The following is a 17,627-nucleotide window of genomic DNA, read 5'->3' as shown; positions in this document are numbered from 1 at the left end:
GCTTACTTGGCGTATGCAATTACAATGCCATCAGATTTGTGTATTAATGTATCTGTGTAATAACAGAAGATGCCAAAAACATATCCAACTCCTACTTTTGCAGAACTGGTAGGGATGCAGTACTCCTTCCCCTGCACAAGCCCCAAAAATGTAAACTGGAAACCTCCCCTGCTTTAAGTGAGCATCAAAGGCTCCAGAAGAAGGTAGAGGGATATAAGTAAAGAGTGAGAGTACACAGAAACTATGGAAGGGACTGCTATGGTTCAATCAACAGGTCTACTGGAGAGAAATGAAAAAGTATATATAGCAAAAGAAAGCCCTTCAAAGGAAACTGCAGGGATGCATACAAAACAAACATAATAAAATGACAGAGGTCCAGTTTTCTAACAGTAAGAATAAAATATATTGTTTTTTAAAAAGACAAAGAATTAGATTGGTCCAGAAAAAGCTTTCCAAATCTAAACACATATTGTTTATTAGAGACACATTTATGGCCTATAAATATTTAAAACATACTATGTGCCAGATATCGTGTCAGACGGTAACTGTCAATGATCAGCAAGATAAACATGCCCTATTCTCAGGGACTATGCAGCATAGTTGAGAAATGGACCATGGTAAGCAGATACTAAGATACCCCCAAAGATTCTTCCTCCAGATATTCAGTCTTGTGTGATCCCTTCTTCTTGAGCAACCTGCCTTTAATCCATAGAACACTTCAAGGTTGAAAAGATCACAAATAACTAGATTACAAAAGATTCTAATTTCAACTTTGCTAGCATAATCTCTCCTTTGTTGGTTTGATAAAGCAAATGGCTATGTTGGGAAGAAGCATGTGGCAAGGAACTAAAGATGGTTTTTGGCCAACAGCCACCTAGGGACTAAGGAACAACCCATAAGGAAGTACATTGTGCCAACAACCATGTGAGTAGGATTGAAAGCAGATTCGTCTTTAGCTGAGCCTTCAGGTAGGACCCTAGCCATGGCTGACACCTTGACAGCAGCCTCATGAGGGACTCTGAAGCAGAGGACCCAGCTTGACCTTGTCTTCCTTCCCAAACCATAGAAACTATAAGGTAAGAAAATGTGTCTTGCTGTAAGCTAATAACTTTGTGGTAATCTGTTTAGACAGCAACAGATAATTAATGCATTGACAAAATCTAAGAACAAAGTCTACTAAGTGTTATGATAAGGGCAGCAGGTATAATAAAAGCACACGATGGAACTAATAGACCAAATTAAGAGACAGAGAGAGGAGGAAGTAGAGAATAAAGGTTATTAGCACTTACTATGAAGTTATAATAATCTGAATAGCTTGGTACTGGAGAATAGAGGGGTAATCGATGATTCTGAAAGAAAGTCCAGGAACTGAATCATATGTTTATAAGGCTTTAGTACTGGTAAAGATAGAATCAAAACGGCAGGGAAAAAAAGGATTGTGTAGTAACTGGTATAGGACATCTGGATAACAATAAAAAAGGATTCCAACTCTCACACTATACAATAAAATAAATTCTGGATGAATTAAAGACTAAAATCTAAAAAATGAAGCCACAACAATTACAAAAGAAAACAGAAAACACACGTTACATAATATTGGGTGGAAATGCCTTTCCAAGCATAACACCTAAAAGCAGAAGCCACACAGTAAAAGACTGATAGCTGCAAGCATGTAAAATTTTAGTTTTAGTATACAAAAATACAATAATTAAACAAACTGAGGAAACACTGTCAAAATATTACAGACAAAGGGCCAGTTTCTTTAATTTATGAACCACTTTTAAATGTTAGAAAGAAAAGAGCCAACAGAAAAATCATGCAAAGGACAAAGACATGTAATTCATATAAGATCTAAAATGGGCTAATAAATATATGACAAAAATGTAACTTCCCTAAGACTCAAAATCAAGGAAATAAAAATTAAAGCATAAATTTTTTTTTTCACCTTTCAAAGTAGCAAAGAAAAGTAAACAGATGCCCAATGTTGGCAGGCACACAAGAAAATAATCACTCTCATATTCTTCTAGAAGAATACAAATTATTACAATCTGTTTAGAGCACAATTTAATAGGAGTCAGTATACATATCCTCTTACCCACACATTTTATCTCTACCAATTTATTCTACAGGAACTAGCCATGCTATTTTTCTAGAATTTTTCAGTTTGTTAACAGGCAAGCATGAGTTCTTAACCAAAACTCTTGAGAACGAGCTTTGGGGGCTCATGAATCTACTGACTAGTATGAGATTATTTATGCATATGTATATGAACATGTGTGAATTTTTCTGGGAAGATCATTTATAGCTTTCATCCACTTCTCAAGAGGTTTGGTGACCTCAAAAAGTTTAAGTGTCCTTCACAATAGGTTTAACTGCTTTTTACTACATTAATATTTCATAAGTAGATATAAACATTTTTGCTATTGTTCCATTTGGATATTTTGATTTTATAACTAGAAATGTTACCTATAACATCTGCCACTGGGTGGTACTTCGATTTCTCTGAAAAGGTATCTTTCAAATTGTACTATATGCTTAAAAAAAGATTTGATTAAAATGTTTTATAATATCTCAAGCAGTCTTTAATTAAAATATGTGGTTTTTTTTATTTTTAGGAGACAGGGTCTTATTCTGTCACCCAGGCATGAGTGCCGTGGTGTGATTATAACCCACGGTACCCTCAAACTCCCAAGCTCAAATGATCTTCCCATCTCAATCTCTCAAGCAGCAACAACTACAGGTGCACACCACTATGTCCAGGTAATTTTTTTTCTTTTTTTAGTAGATATCAGATCTCACCATGTTGCCCAGGCTATTCTTGTGCTCCTGGGCTCAAGCAATTCTCCTGTCTCAGCCTCCTAAAGTGTTGGAATTACAGGCACGAGCCACCGTGCCCAGCCTGCTGTCAATTTGAAAACTTTTTATTCTGAAATACCTATAAATTCATGGTAAATTTCAAAAAGTGTACTCAGAGGTCCCACGTACCCTTCACTGTTTCCCCTAATAGTAACATCTTGCACAGTACATATCAAAACCAGAATATTGGCAATGGTACAATTCAGAGCTTATTCATATTTCCAGTTGTATATGCGTGTTTGCATTTGTAGTTCTGTGCAATTTTCCACATGTACAGATTCATGTACCCACCAGTACAATCAACATACTGAACTATCCCATGGCTACAAGGGTTCCTCTTGCTCTCCCTTTATAGGCATACCCATCCCCCAAATCACCCAAATCCTTAACCTCTGGCAACCACTAATCTGTTATCTATCTTCACAATTTTTATAATTTCAACAATGTTATATAAATAAAGTCACACAGTATGTCACTTTTTGAGATTGGCTTCTTTCACTCAGCACGATTCCCTTGAGATCCATCAGAGTTGCTGTGTGTATCAATAGTTCATTACTCCTTTTTACTGTGGAGACATATTCTGTAATATGAATGTATGATAGTTTGTTTAACCATTCACTTACCAAAGGATGTCTGGGTTGTTTCTATTTTTTGGCTAATACAAATAAAGTTACAGTGAACATTGTGGACAGGTTTTTGTATAAACCTAAGTTTTCATTTCTCTGAGATAAATGTCCAGGAGCACAACTGCTGGGCCGTATTATAGTTACATGCTTTTAATTGACAAGTAAAAATTGTATATATTTATGGTATGCAACATGATGTGATGGTTTGCTATGTGTACACTGTGGAATGGCTAAATCAAGCTGCTTAACACATGCATTACTTTACATGCTTATTTTTTGTGGTGAGGACACTTAAAATCTATTCTCTTAGCAATTTGCAAGTATACAATATATCATTAACTATAGTCACCATGAAATACAAAAGATATATTGAACTTATTTCTCCTAATTGAAATTGTGTATGCTCACAACCCCCAATCCTAACCCCATTCCCCTGCCTTTGGTAAGTACCATTTTACTGTTTCTATGAGTTCGACTTTTTTAGATTCCACTTATAAGGGCTTGTGGTTTTTCTTTCTGCGCCTGGCTTATTTCATTTAAAATAATGTCTTTCAGGTTCATCTATGTTGTTGCAAATGGCAGGATTTCCTCTATTATAAAGGCTGAATAGTAAGTATTCCCATTCAGTAGATAAACTGCATATTCTTTATCTATTCATTCATTAACGGACACTTCAGTTGATTCCGTGGCTTGGCTATTGTGAATGCTGCAGCAGTGAACATGGGCATGCAGATATCTCTTCAGCTGATATACTGATTTCATATCCTTTGAATATATACCTAGTAATGGGATAGCTGATAGTTCTTTTTAACTTTTTGAGGAATCTCCATATTGTTTTCCATAACAGCTATACTAACTTACATTCCCCTCAGCAGTGTATTGAGGTTCCCCTTTTCTCCACATCTTTACCAGCACTTGTTATTTTCTGTGTTTTGATAGTACCCATCCTATTGGGTGTGAGGTGGTATCTCACTGTGGTTTTAAATTGCATTTCCCTGATGAGTCGTGATGTTGAGCATTTTTGCATATACCTGTTGATCATTTATATGTTTTCTTTTGAGAAATGTATGTTTGGGTCCTTTGCTCATTTTTAAAATTAGGTTGTTTTCTTGCTATTTAGTTGAGTTCCTTATATTTGGAATATTAAGCCCTTATCAGATATATGGTTTGCAAATATTTTCTCCCATTCCACAGCTAGCTTGTCTTTTTACACTGTTGACTGTTTCCTTGGTGGTCTAGAAGCTTTTTAGTTTGATGTAATTTCATTGTTTATTTTTGCTTTTGTTGCCTGTCCTTTTAGAGTCACATCCGAAAAAATCATTCAAAATGTATTGCTGAAATGTAGGCACACAAACAGGGAAACAATGATACTTCTGTCATACACTGGATTCAACTAGTGCTTTGGGTCAAGAGCTGTGTTTTAACTATGTATTTTCTAGACCTTATCAAAATTACAATAACTAATCATAAATAACATTAAATGTATACTATTATAAAAATAGTTTAGAGTTATTTTATTAAAAATTCTGTAATATAAAAAATTTGTATCAGTTATAACCTTTAAAAAAAAATTCCTCCTACATATTCAGTATCTGGGGGAAAGTTCCTGGGGGAAAAATTATCTTTCACAAAACAGAATTTTTGAACACTGATTTAAAGGAATAGAATACAACAAAATTTGTTTTTAAAAGGCACAGGTAGGATGGAAGAATGTGATCTTGATACATCTACATCAGGGGTCTGCAACCTTTTTCTGTAAAGGGTCCATCAGTTCATTTTTGGCTTTGTAGGCCATCTAGTCTCTGTACAACTACTCACTTCTGCCACTGTTTTGCAAAAGCACCCAGAGGCATACGCAAACAAAGTAAAATGGCCATGTTCCAATAAAACCTAGTTTACCAAAACAGGCAGTGGGTCTGATGTGGCCCATGGATTGTAGTTTGCCACCCTCTGAGCTACCTTATAAAACCATAGTTTTGAGCCTGAAAGAAACTTTGAGATCATTTAGTTTAACATTTTCTTTAGACAAATATAAGTCTTAATTTGGGCACTGCCATTCACTAGTCAGGTAAAATAAGCTATTTCATCTTTTGGGTCCAAATGATGAAATAACTTATTTCATGTTTTGTGAATGGCAGCACCCAAACTAAGACTTACAGGTTGTTTTATTACAGAGAGTCCAGTATTCTGATGCATGGATATCTGATGCTACTAAATAATTATGGGCATGATACTTGCAACAGAGTGGAGTGAGTAAAACTCCATCAGGCTTTACTGAAACCTACAAAATTAATTGTTAAAAAAAGGTTTTCTGAAAAAGTTCTTAGTATACTGAAATAGTATCTCAGAACAATTTGTGAGAGCTTTTGAATGAACTTTACAAGGAAAGATTGACAACAATGCAGAGAAAATATTCTAGAGATGCACTTAGAGAATGATGTTCAGGTAGCTAGGAAAAGTGAACTCAACTGGTAATGATGCATGTCTCTACTACACATGAACTTAAACAGCAAGTGCTTCTTTCTTAACCTGAACGTACATTTTAAACACTCTTTTACCCTAAATTCACCAACTTTCTATTAGTCAAAAGCCAAATACCTGTTGTTGGTGGACATGGTCACATGCCTTTGCATTGGAATGCCTTTGAATGCTTCATTTCCAAGAGTTGCGTGTAATGTATAAGGAGACGTTTCAGCATCAGACTTAACTCCAGCAGAGTTTCCTTTGTCTCTTAATAGTGGTGGATTAGGTTTTTTGCCAATAGAAAAATTTGAAGCAAATCCTGGTTGTCTGAGGGTTGCTTTCGGCTTTCCTATGAAGTTAGGAATACATAATAAAATCAATTAGCATCCTCAAACCCCATTTTCATTATGACACTCCCCTGACCAGATGTTTTCTGTGGGTATCTATTCTCAGAACAGTTTCTAAGAAAACAAGGAGGTTGCCACTGGAGGGCTGGTCCATAGGAAAAGAATAGATTGGTGAGTATTTAGCAGATAAGGTTCTTCATCCATCAGACTGGCCAGGAACTCCTGCTACTCACCAGCTGAACACTTCAGTGGCAGCCACCTCATGATCTTGCAAATACAGCACACTCAGCTATATCTTGGTCCTCCCATCTCTTCCCCATAAATCCCAATTCTACCCATCGTTTGAGGTCTGGACTCAAGTCTCCCCTTTGCCATTTTCATTCAAAATTGTTGCTCCGTTGTCCTAAATGCTCACTGTGGCATTTAGTCATCTACCGTTTTGTATTATCATTGAACCATTTCACCGGAATTTAGTTTTAGAACTGATTATAAGCTCCTTGAGATAAGTGTTTGGTAAACACAGGCTGAGTTGTCTATAACATTTTTGTGTAATACATAATTCATGTATTTCTGAAACTAGAGTTTTTCTACCAAAAGACATGATTTGTCAAATGAGACATTAAATCATAAGTTCTTGGTGCAGCCAACATTCTGGACAAGGCATTCCTTCAAATAAGCTAAAAAAATAAAAAATAAACCACACATTACCATAACAAGCACAACTAAAATCTGTTCTATCTCCCACTGTGTAATTACTTCACTTAGCAAGTCATGCGCATCACGTTCACTTAAGAATTTCAAATGGAAATGCTAGTTTCAGGATTTTTCTCCTGACATATGAATGTTAACAGATATCGGTATTTATCATAATCCAAACAACACTTCCATAATTCCCTGTGACAATATATTTGTAGACAGGCCTAAAAATTTTAACATATAAAAAACTCCTACCTTCTAGAAAAAATGGCATGGTTTTCTTCACTCTCATCTGACAATTAACTTGACGCCCGGTTTTCCTTTTAGAACTCCTCTGACGAGCCACAAGCTGAGCGATTCTTGCAGTTTCTGTGCAGGCCATGGCATAGCAGGTAATCTATTCATGAGAGGCAGGGTGAGAGGAGAAACATTTCTCAGATTCCGTGTTGCCTAGAGGCCAATTCTTAAAAGTGGATCTTAATGAGCCTACACATCCCAAGTCAAGCTGTATGCAAATATTCATGTGTCTCACTCCTTGATAAAGCTAGATTTCTGCAAGAGGAATCGAGCATAGTCTAGTACGCCGGATCATCTTTCCCCAAGCTGAAAATTTCATTTATTTTTGAAATAGGTATTAAGCATCTACAATGTATTAGGTGCTATGAGATTACCAAATGAACCAAAAGCAACCTATGATCTGACATATCATATAATCTGTGAGATACATTTCATTCACACTTTACACATGGGAAAGCAGAGGCTCAGGAAAGTTAAGCAACCTTCCAAGTAACATGGCAAGTCTCTTTGAGTCCCAAGTGTGTACTCATAACTACTACGGTGAATACAAGACTTACTAAATCCTTCTCTTGCCTCTGCAATGGATCTGCTGGCTGACTCTGGACAAATCTAAGTATTCTCAGCTGTAAAACAGGGGTGGTTTAGACCTGTTTTTTTCAAACTGTGTTCATGGGAGCCATAGAGTTCCATGGAGAGGCCTCAAGGGGCTGCCACTGGCAGGGGCATGAGAGCAAGGCAGGGCAAGCAGGGTCTCCAGAGCTTATACATCTCTCAAAACACTGCAGCTCAGCTCTGTATCTTTAAGAAAAATACTGGTATGATATGATATTGAAAAAAGATCTGAAGTATATAGTCTACTGGGACAAGATGATCTCTAAAGACCTGTGTGGTTTTCAAGCCCTTGACTCTAATTTGAAATCAAGGACAGGGAAACAGTGAGGCTTTATATCACAAGCTAAAACATGTTCCTACTCTTTGGCCCAGTATTTCTATTTCTGAGACTATATTACAAGAGTATAATTTAAAAGAACAAATGTTACCTATCCTAGTATGTGCAATTGGGGTATTTTAATAGTTAAAACCTGGAAACATTTAAAATGTCCAAAACAGGGGAACAAAGAGTTGAGTAAATTACAGTATAGTAACTCTATGATGCATTATTAATTTATTAATTCATTCAGCTATTCATTCATTCATGCATTCAACACAGATTTATTAAGCCCCTCATCTTTAAGGAACTTATGAAGGAAAAAGAAAGAGGCAAAAAATTAAGTCAAGCGTTATAATGGATGTATTACAAGGTGCAAGTAAACAGAAAGGAGGACTTAAGTCTGTCTGGAAGGATCAGGGATGCCAAAGAATGTTTTATTAGTCATCTAACATTTAATTAATGTCTATCTCCTCCTTAGGAAAATTATTAACTATAAGGTGAATTTCCCCTTTGACCACTTTCCTGCTCCTGGTTCCCTTGTCTTCCCACTGCCTCTTCATCCCCCTCCCCCGCCAGAGAGAAAACATGATGTCAGCTTTTGGTGAGAAACATTCCAGACCTGTTCTACGTATTTACATATGTAAAAATACACCCTGGAAACTAGAGTGTATAAGGGGGTACGGGTGTTTTTGTTTCTCTTTTGGATGGTGGTCTGTCCACATCTATCATACTGTACAGTGGTAGGTACCAAGAAGTGAAGCTGCTAGGTCACAGTGGAAGAGCAATGACAAATCAGCCTGCTACCAGCAAATGCCTCATACTCTCTATAAACTGTTTTCTTCCAGAGAGGCAGAAGGATTTTAAATGATATAATAATATAGTCATATGGGTGTGAAGGAGAGGAAAAGAACAGAAGAGAAGAAAGAATGGCAAGGAGGCCCTGGTAGTTACGGTGATGAAGGATTAGCTCGGGACTGACTAGGTCTAGATAGCAGGAATCAACACGATGAGAATTTAAAACTGCCTGTTAGATCTGGTGATCAATAGGTCATGAGTGACTGTGGCAAAAACATTTGTAACAGGTTTGTAAGGGGCAGGTATGATGTTTACGCACTCAAGGCCTCCAGTACAACTATTTTGTTTAGATGTTGACAATGGGTAAATAAATAGTTTTAATTTTGTGTGGTTAAAATCTTATTTTTACAATGAAAAGAATCTGAGGAATAAAACAAAAGACATAAGACTCTAGGCCATACTTTAGATGCTGTTTTCTCTGTCACTACCAATCTCAAACAACTAAGCTAGTGCTTTGGCTTAGACTAGCTAAGTCTAAGCCAAAGTCTAATCTCACAGACAGGAGATTGGAAGTGCCAGACAGGCAATTATGAACTGGTTTGATTCTTCTGACAAGCACAATTGCCCTCTTACCTCTCCAGATCTACTAGTCTCTATCCTGACCACTGCTGGCACACTTCTCAGATAGGCTTCTAGTGTAGGGAAACCTAGCTGTTTGAAGGGGATCCAGTCTCCAGTCAAGGATCTGTACTCTCCTTGGAGCCGGGGTAATGCTACTCCATTCTTATGAGACTGCAGAACAGCTCGCAGCATCTTTGAAACCAGATCTCCTTCCAGCATCTTTGCCTATAAGAACAACAGTAGAAGGTTACTATAATATGGTTCATTAGTCTGTGAATTCAAATAGATTTTCAGAGCTGAAACTTGTTACTTTATAAATTATTACTGCATACTTCCTGTGCAATTACAATATGGGGAAACAACTGACATGGAAGAGAAAAGCAGAAATACTATGAGAATGCAGGGGAAAGTCAGAAAGGCACAAGACCAGCCTGGGGAGGGGAGATATCAGGGAATGTTCCCAGATGTGAGGAAGCCTGAACGGAGTCCTGAAGAGCAAGATGGAATCACCCAACAAGGAAGAAGAGGGTGGGCTGTGGGGCTGGGAGAGGTATCAGCCCAAGAAAGGGAACAGGATGTATGAGTGCACAGAGGTGAGAAAGACGCACACGGTGTGTTCCAAAAATTCCAGGAAGTTAGGTGGCTGGACATGACTGAACAAAGACTCCAAGCTGAGGGCTGAGAGGGCTAGGGAGGGCAGACCCTGAAACTACTATATTATGCTAATGTTTGCATTTCTGCAAAAAGTAATGTGGGGTCTTAGAGGGATTTTAAATAGGGAAACAAAATGATCAGCTCTGTATTTTAGAAAGATCACTATAAATGGGAAGGAAGATTACCAAGTTGTCGGAATTCTGGAAATGTGGAAGATCACAAAAACGGGTCTTAGGGATAAAGAAAAAATCAATTTGAGAGGTAATTAGGACGTGGAATCAACAGGAATTGGTTAATTGGTTTGGATGAGGAGGAGGGCTCCAATGTTTCTAGCTTAGAAGCATAACAGAGAGTAATGACCCACACTGAGGTGAAATAAAGGCAGGTTTGCAAGAGAGGAAGAGGTGGATTCATTTTGGGCACAGGGAGGTTGGAATGCTTAGACAATAGCTATGTTGATATATTCACTAGGAAATTAGGTTAGAAGTCTAAGCTGGTCATAGATTTGTTGGTCTTTGACTATATAGTGTATTTGACATCCAGGGAGTGAAAAACAAGGTTACAGATGGACCTCTGTAAAAGGCTATCATTCAAGAAATGGAGAGAGAAAGAAGAATCTATAAAAGGCTAAGAAAAAGGGGCCAGAGAGATGGAAGAAAAAGAAGCAGAGTTACAGTGCCATATGAAAAAAAAAGAAGGAAAGAATCATTTCCTTTAGACTAATGAGTACATCTAGTTGTAGTTCTGCAGAGAAAAAATATAGACAAATTCAGGAGATACATTCAGAGACTGTACAGATACATACTAAGAGATACATTCAGAGAATAAGTAGCCGGGGAAAAAATAGTTTATCCTTTTATTAAAGGAAAGAGGAAGGCAAACCATGGACAATTTGTTACTTTTCCTTCAATGGCGCTGTTCAATAGAACTTTCTGTGATGATGGAAATGTTTTATATTATTGCAATGTCCACAATGTCCACATATGGCTCTGGGCCCTTAAAATATGGCCAGGATGACTGAGGAACTAAAATTTTATCTTAAATTAAATTAGGCCATTGGCTACTATACTGGACAGCAGAGAATTCTAGACAAATATCCATTTTCTTTCTCTGGCTTAGAAAACAGAAATGAAGAATGAGAGACAATTATATCAATTCTATCATTTGTCCAACTTAAAAAGAAAACAAAATATCAGCCTGCTTATCCTGTTATTAATTATAAATATAATATTCAAGTGACAGCAAGGTTTAAATAGCAAATGAAAATCTATATAGTCATGTGCACACTTAACAGTGTTTTAGTTAACAACGGACTGCATATATAAAAGGGGTTCTATAAGATCATAATGCAGCTGAAAAAAATCCTGTGGCCTAGTAATATCTTGAAGATCCTTGCCTTGTATAGGGCGAGGCTAATGTGTAAGATTTTATCTTCATTCCTCAAGGACCTAGAAATAGAAATTCCATTTGACCCAGCAATCCCATTACTGGGTATATATCCAAAGGATTATAAATCGTTCTACTATAAGGACACGTGCACACGAATGTTCATTGCAGCACTGTTTACAATAGCAAAGACCTGGAACCAACCCAAATGCCCATCGATGATAGACTGGACAGGGAAAATGTGGCACATATACACCATGGAATATTATGCAGCCATCAAAAATGATGAGTTTGTGTCCTTTGTAGGGACATGGATGAACCTGGAAACCATCATTCTCAGCAAACTGACAGAAGAACAGAAGATCAAACACCACATGTTCTCACTCATAGGTGGGTGCTGAACAATGAGAACACATGGACATAGGGAGGGGAGCACTATACACTGGGGTCAGTTGGGGGGAAATAGGGGAGGGACGGTGGGGGGTGGGGAGTTGGGGATAGATAGCAAGGGGAGAGATGCGAGACGTAGGTGATGGGGAAGAAGGCAGCAAATCACACTGCCACGTGTGTACCTATGCAACAATCTTGCATGTTCTTCACATGTACCCCAAAACCTTAAATGCAATAAAATAAATGGAAAAAAAATCTATTAAACTGTTAAATTGAAAAAAAAAAAAAAGATTTTAGCTTCGTTTTTAATTTAAAAAGTTTAAAAAGTAAAAAAGGCCAGATGCATGGGGCTCACATCTGTAGTCCCAACGCTTTGGGAGGCCAAGATGGGCAGAATCACTTGAGCCCAGAAGTTCAAGACCAGCCTGAGCAACACAGTGAAACCCTACCTCCACAAAAAATATAAAAATTAGCTAGGTGTGGCAGCGTATGTCTGTAGTCCCAGCTACTCAGTAGGCTGAGGTGGGAGAATCACTTGAGCCCAGGAGGTCAAGGATGAAATGAGCCAAGATCACAACACTGCACTCCAGCCAGGGTGACAGAATGACACTTGTGTCAAAAAAATAATAATAATAAAAAGTAAAAGAAATGAAAACTTTTAATAAATTTAGTGTTGCCTAAGTGTAGTGTTTATAAGTCTACAGTAGTGTGCCGTAATGTCCTAGGCCTTCACATGCATTCACCATTCACTCACTGACTTGCCAAGAGCAACTTCCAGTTCTGCAAGCTCCATTCATAGTAAGTGACTTATATAGGTAGGCCATTTTTTGCTTTATACACCAATGTTTACACTGGTGCAGGTTTATAGCCTAGGAGCAACAGGCTACACCATATAGCCCAGGTGTGTTAGGAGGCTCTACTGTCTAGGTTTGTAAGTCCACTCTATAATGTTTGCACAACAATAAAATTGCCTAACAATGCATTTCTCAGAACATATCCCTGTCATTAGTCAATGTATGACTGTATGCCTTATGTACTTACCATTACTAAAGATTAACTCTTTTCAAATTACTACCACCAGGACCAATAACATTTAATTAATACTATAAACTACAAAAGCCCTATACTAGGTCTGTATTCTTATTCTTTTTATAGATGATAGGTACACACACAGATGTGTGTGTGTGTATAGTCATGTGTCACTTAAAAATCAGGATACATTCTGAGAAATGCATCGTTAGGTAATTTAGTTATTGTACAAACATTATTAAGTGGACTTGCAAGCCTATATAGTATAGTCTACTACACACCTAGGCAGTGGAGGTTGCAGTGAGCCAAAATCATGCCACTGCACTCCAGCCTGGGCAATAGAATTACTTCATCTCAAAAAATAAATATATATATATATATAAAAGAGCTAAACACTACCAACAAAAGTGACCTAATGATATTGACTGAGCACTCCACTCCAAAGACAGAAGAATATACATTCTTTTCAAGAGCACGAGACATTCACCAAAATAAAATATATTCTTGGACTCAAAGTGATATTTAAACAACTTTAAATAACTCATATTATAAAAAGTATACTCTGTGGACAGAACAAAATTAAATTACGTATCAGTAACAGAAAGATATATGAACAATCCCCATGTATTTGCAAGTTTAACAACATACTTCTAACCAAGAGTCAAAGAGAAAGCCTACCCCCAAAATTAGAAAAATCTTTTTAAATAAATGAAGACACAATATGTAAAAATCTGCTGGATGCAGTAATGTTAGAAAGAAGAAAAGTAGCAAATCAATGATCTAATCTCCTACTTTGAGAACAAAAAGAAATTTATATCAAAAGTAAGCAGAAGAAAGGAAATAAAGATGAGACCGGAAATCAATTCTGAAATGAGACAGATCAATAATGAAGCTTAAAGACAGGAGAGAAAAGAATCATGAAACTAAAACTAGTTCTTTAAAACCATCAATAAAATTGATAAACTCCTAGAAAGATAGAAAAAAATAGAAGGCACAAATTATCATAATGTAATTGAAAGAGTGGCCATCAATGCAGATCCCACAGACACTAAAAAGAGAATATGATAAAAGTTATGTCAATATGTTTGTAGCTTAGATGAAATTGATAAATTCACTGAAAGACACAAATGTCAAAGTTTACTCAGGAAGAAATAAATAACCCTCAAATATCTCTATCACTATTAGAGAAATTGAATTTACAGTTTAAAATTTTCACACAAAGAAAACTTGAAGCCTAGATTGCTTTACTGGCAAATTCTACCAAACATTTATGGAAGAATCAATACTACTCCTACAGACTCTTCCAGAAAATAAAGGGAAGAGATCATTTCTGAACTCATTTTATGAGGCAAGCATTATGCTGATATCAAAACTAAACAAAGACACTACATGAAGTATAAATCATATCCCTCATGAACATGCAAAAATTCTTAAGAAAACATTAGCAAATAAAATCCAACAATTAGTGAAAAAAATAAGACATAATAATCAGTTAAAGTTTATTCCAGGAATGCAAGTATGGTTCAATATTCATTAAGTCAATCAACAGAATTTACTACATCAACAGACTAAAGGAGACTAAACCATATAATCATATCAATAGGTGAAGAAAAGACAGTTAACAAAATTTAAAAAAAATTATGATAAAAACTCTCAGAAAATTAGAATAAAATGGGAAGTCCTTAGCCTGACAAAGATCATCTGTGAAAAACCCACAGGTAACATCATTACTCACAGCTAAAGAGTAATGTCTCCCTAAGACTGGAAACAATGCAAGAATGTCCATCCTCAGCACTCCTATTCATTATCATAGTGGAGGTTCTAGCCAGTGCAATAAGGCTGATTTCAAGACTTACTATTAAACTATATTAGTCAAAATCATGTAATAGTATCAAAAGAACAATTGTATAGATCAATGGAACAGAATATGTAATCCAAAAATAAACCTATATATGGTAAACTGATTTTTTTTTTTTTTGAGACAGAGTATTGCTCTGTTGCCCAGGCTGGAGTGCAGTGGTACAATCTTGGTTCACTGCAACCTCTGCCTCCTGGGTTCAAGCAATTCTTGCATCTCAGCCTCCCGAGTAGCTGGAATTACAGGCATGTGCCACCACACCTGGCTAATTTCTTTGTATTTTTAATATATACAGGGTTTTGCCACGTTGGCCAGGCTGGTCTCAAACTCCTGGCCTCATGTGATCCACCCACCTTAGCTTTCCAAAGTACTGGCATTACAGGTGTAAGCCACCACACCTAGCCTAGTAAACTGATTTTCAACAAAGATGCTAAGGAAATTCAATGAAGAAAGTTCAACAAATAGTGCTAGCAAAGCTGATCATCCACATGAAAATAATGAACTTCATGCTATATACAAAAAATTAACTCAAAATAAATCATTAAGGTCCTAAATGAAAAGGCTAATACTGTAAAACTTCTAAAAAATACACAGGAGTAAATCTTTGTGGCCTTGGGTTAAGCAAAGACTTTTTAGAACCATAGAAGAAAAAATTGGCTGGGTATGGTGGCTCATGTCTGTAATTCCAGTACTTTGGGAGACAAAGGCAGATGGGTCACAGCCTGGTCAACATAGTGGATGCCAGCCTGGACAACATAGTGAGGTTCTATCTCCACACACACATATATATACACACACACACACACACACACACACACACATACACACACACAAACCAGACACAGTGGCACGTGCCTGTAGTCCCAGCTACTTGGGAGGCTGCAGTGAGCCGTGATGGTGTGACAGAGTGAGAACCTGTCTCAAAAAGAAAAAAGAAATTGACAAATTGGATCTCATCAAAACTTAAAATTTTTGCTCTTCCAAAAGCTGTTAAAAAATGAAAAGCCACAGCGAGTGAGAGATATTTTCATAACACACCTGGTAAAGTTGGTGGTCATCATATATAAACAATACTCAAAACTCAGTAATAAAGAGATGAATTTAAAATGTGCAAAACACCTGAACACACATGTCGCTAAAGTAAAAATGAAGATGGCAAAAAAACAAATGGCAAGATGCTCAACAGCATTAGTTATTAGGGAAATGCAAATTAAATTCACAATGAAGTATCACTACACATCTATTAGAACGGTTCAATTTTTTAAAAAAGACAATTTGAAGTGTTGATGAGAATGCAGAGCATTTAGACCTCTCATACATTTCTGGTGGGCATGCAAACTAGTACCTTGGAAAATAGTTTGACAATTTTTCTTTTCTTTTTTTTGTTGAGATAAAGTCCAGCCCTGTGGCCCAGACTGGAGTGCAGTGGTGCAATCTGGGCTCACTACAACCTCTGCCACTCAGACTCAAGCAATTCTCCTGTCTCAGCCTCCCGAGTTGCTGGGACTACAGGCGCACACCACCACACCCGGCTAATTTCTTTGTATTTTTAGTAGAGACGGGGTTTTACTATATTGGTCAGGTTGATCTCAAACTCCTGACCTCAGGTGATCCGCCCGCCTTGGCCTCCCAAAGTGCTGGGACTACAGATGTGAGCCACCACGTCGAGTCAGTCTGACAATTTCTTACAAAGTAAAGCATAATCCTACAATCCTCTCCTACTAATTGCCCAAGAGAAATGACATACATCCACACAGAAACTTGTACATGTATATAACAGCATTATTTATAACTGCTCTCAAACTGGAAAAAATCCAAATGTCTACCAAAAGGTGAGTGGATAAACCAATCTATAGAGCCATACAGTGGAATACTATTCAGTAACTGGAACAAACTGTTGATACATAAAACATGTATGACTCTCATATTATGCTAAAGGAAAAAGCCAGACACAAAAGGCTACATACTATATGATTCTATTTATGTGTGGAAAAGGCAAAACTATAGGCACAGAAATTAAATCAGTGGTTGCCAAGGGCTAGAGATGAGGGGAGGAATTGACTATAAAAAGGGATTTTTATTGCATATGAAGCATATCTTTAAACCGCACCCCCCCACACACACACACAAAAACACCAAAACCAAAAACAATAAAACAGTTCCTTCAAGTTGTGCTTCTCTGTAGTCAACCCTCTCTGGCTCATACACATACTGCCCTGACTCCTGGCAACTACCGCTCTGCTTTCTGTCACTATGAATTATTTTTGCCTAGTGCTTTGTGTTTCATCTATTTTGCTGCATTTAACACCAGTTCATTTCTTTTTATTGATGAGTAGCATTCCACTGTATGGATATACTACAATTTGTTTATCCATTCAAATGCTGATACACATTTGGGCTGCATCCAATTTTGAGACATTATAAATAAAGTTGCCTTGACCATTCATGTACAAGTGTTTAGATGGGCATACGTTTTTATTTCTCATATGTAAATTCTGAGAAATGGCTTTTCTTTTTTTTTTTTTTTTTTTGAGACGGAGTTTCTCTCTCGTTACCCAGGCTGGAGTGCAATGGCGCGATCTCGGCTCACCGCAACCTCCGCCTCCTGGGTTCAGGCAATTCTCCTGCCTCAGCCTCCTGAGTAGCTGGGATTACAGGCACGCGCCACCATGCCCAGC

General features: G+C 37.2%; 1 protein-coding gene across 4 annotated transcripts in view; it reads right to left on the bottom strand.

Moving 5' to 3' along the window:
• The window catches only part of TDRD7 (tudor domain containing 7), an 84,915-nt gene that overhangs the window by 57,974 nt on the left and 9,314 nt on the right, over positions 1–17,627 (bottom strand). For 2 of the 4 annotated variants that reach the window (XM_032240129.1, XM_032240133.1), the window contains exons 2-4: positions 9,645–9,857; positions 7,244–7,385; positions 6,081–6,294 (exon numbers count right to left, since the gene is read on the bottom strand). In XM_032240129.1, the coding sequence (XP_032096020.1) occupies positions 6,081–6,294; positions 7,244–7,385; positions 9,645–9,851 (563 nt within the window). In that variant the 5' untranslated portion in view covers positions 9,852–9,857. Of the gene's footprint in view, positions 1–6,080; positions 6,295–7,243; positions 7,386–9,644; positions 9,858–11,323; positions 11,401–17,627 lie in introns of all 4 variants that reach the window. The other 2 variants (XM_032240130.1, XM_032240132.1) reach the window with 2 other exon arrangements.

The sequence above is a fragment of the Sapajus apella genome, unplaced genomic scaffold (assembly GCF_009761245.1).
Source record: "Sapajus apella isolate SASKATOON/1434 unplaced genomic scaffold, GSC_monkey_1.0 scaffold46, whole genome shotgun sequence".
NCBI lineage: Eukaryota > Metazoa > Chordata > Mammalia > Primates > Cebidae > Sapajus > Sapajus apella.
The sequence above is the reverse complement of the archived record's forward strand: the minus strand, read 5'-3'. Positions and strand labels throughout refer to the sequence as shown.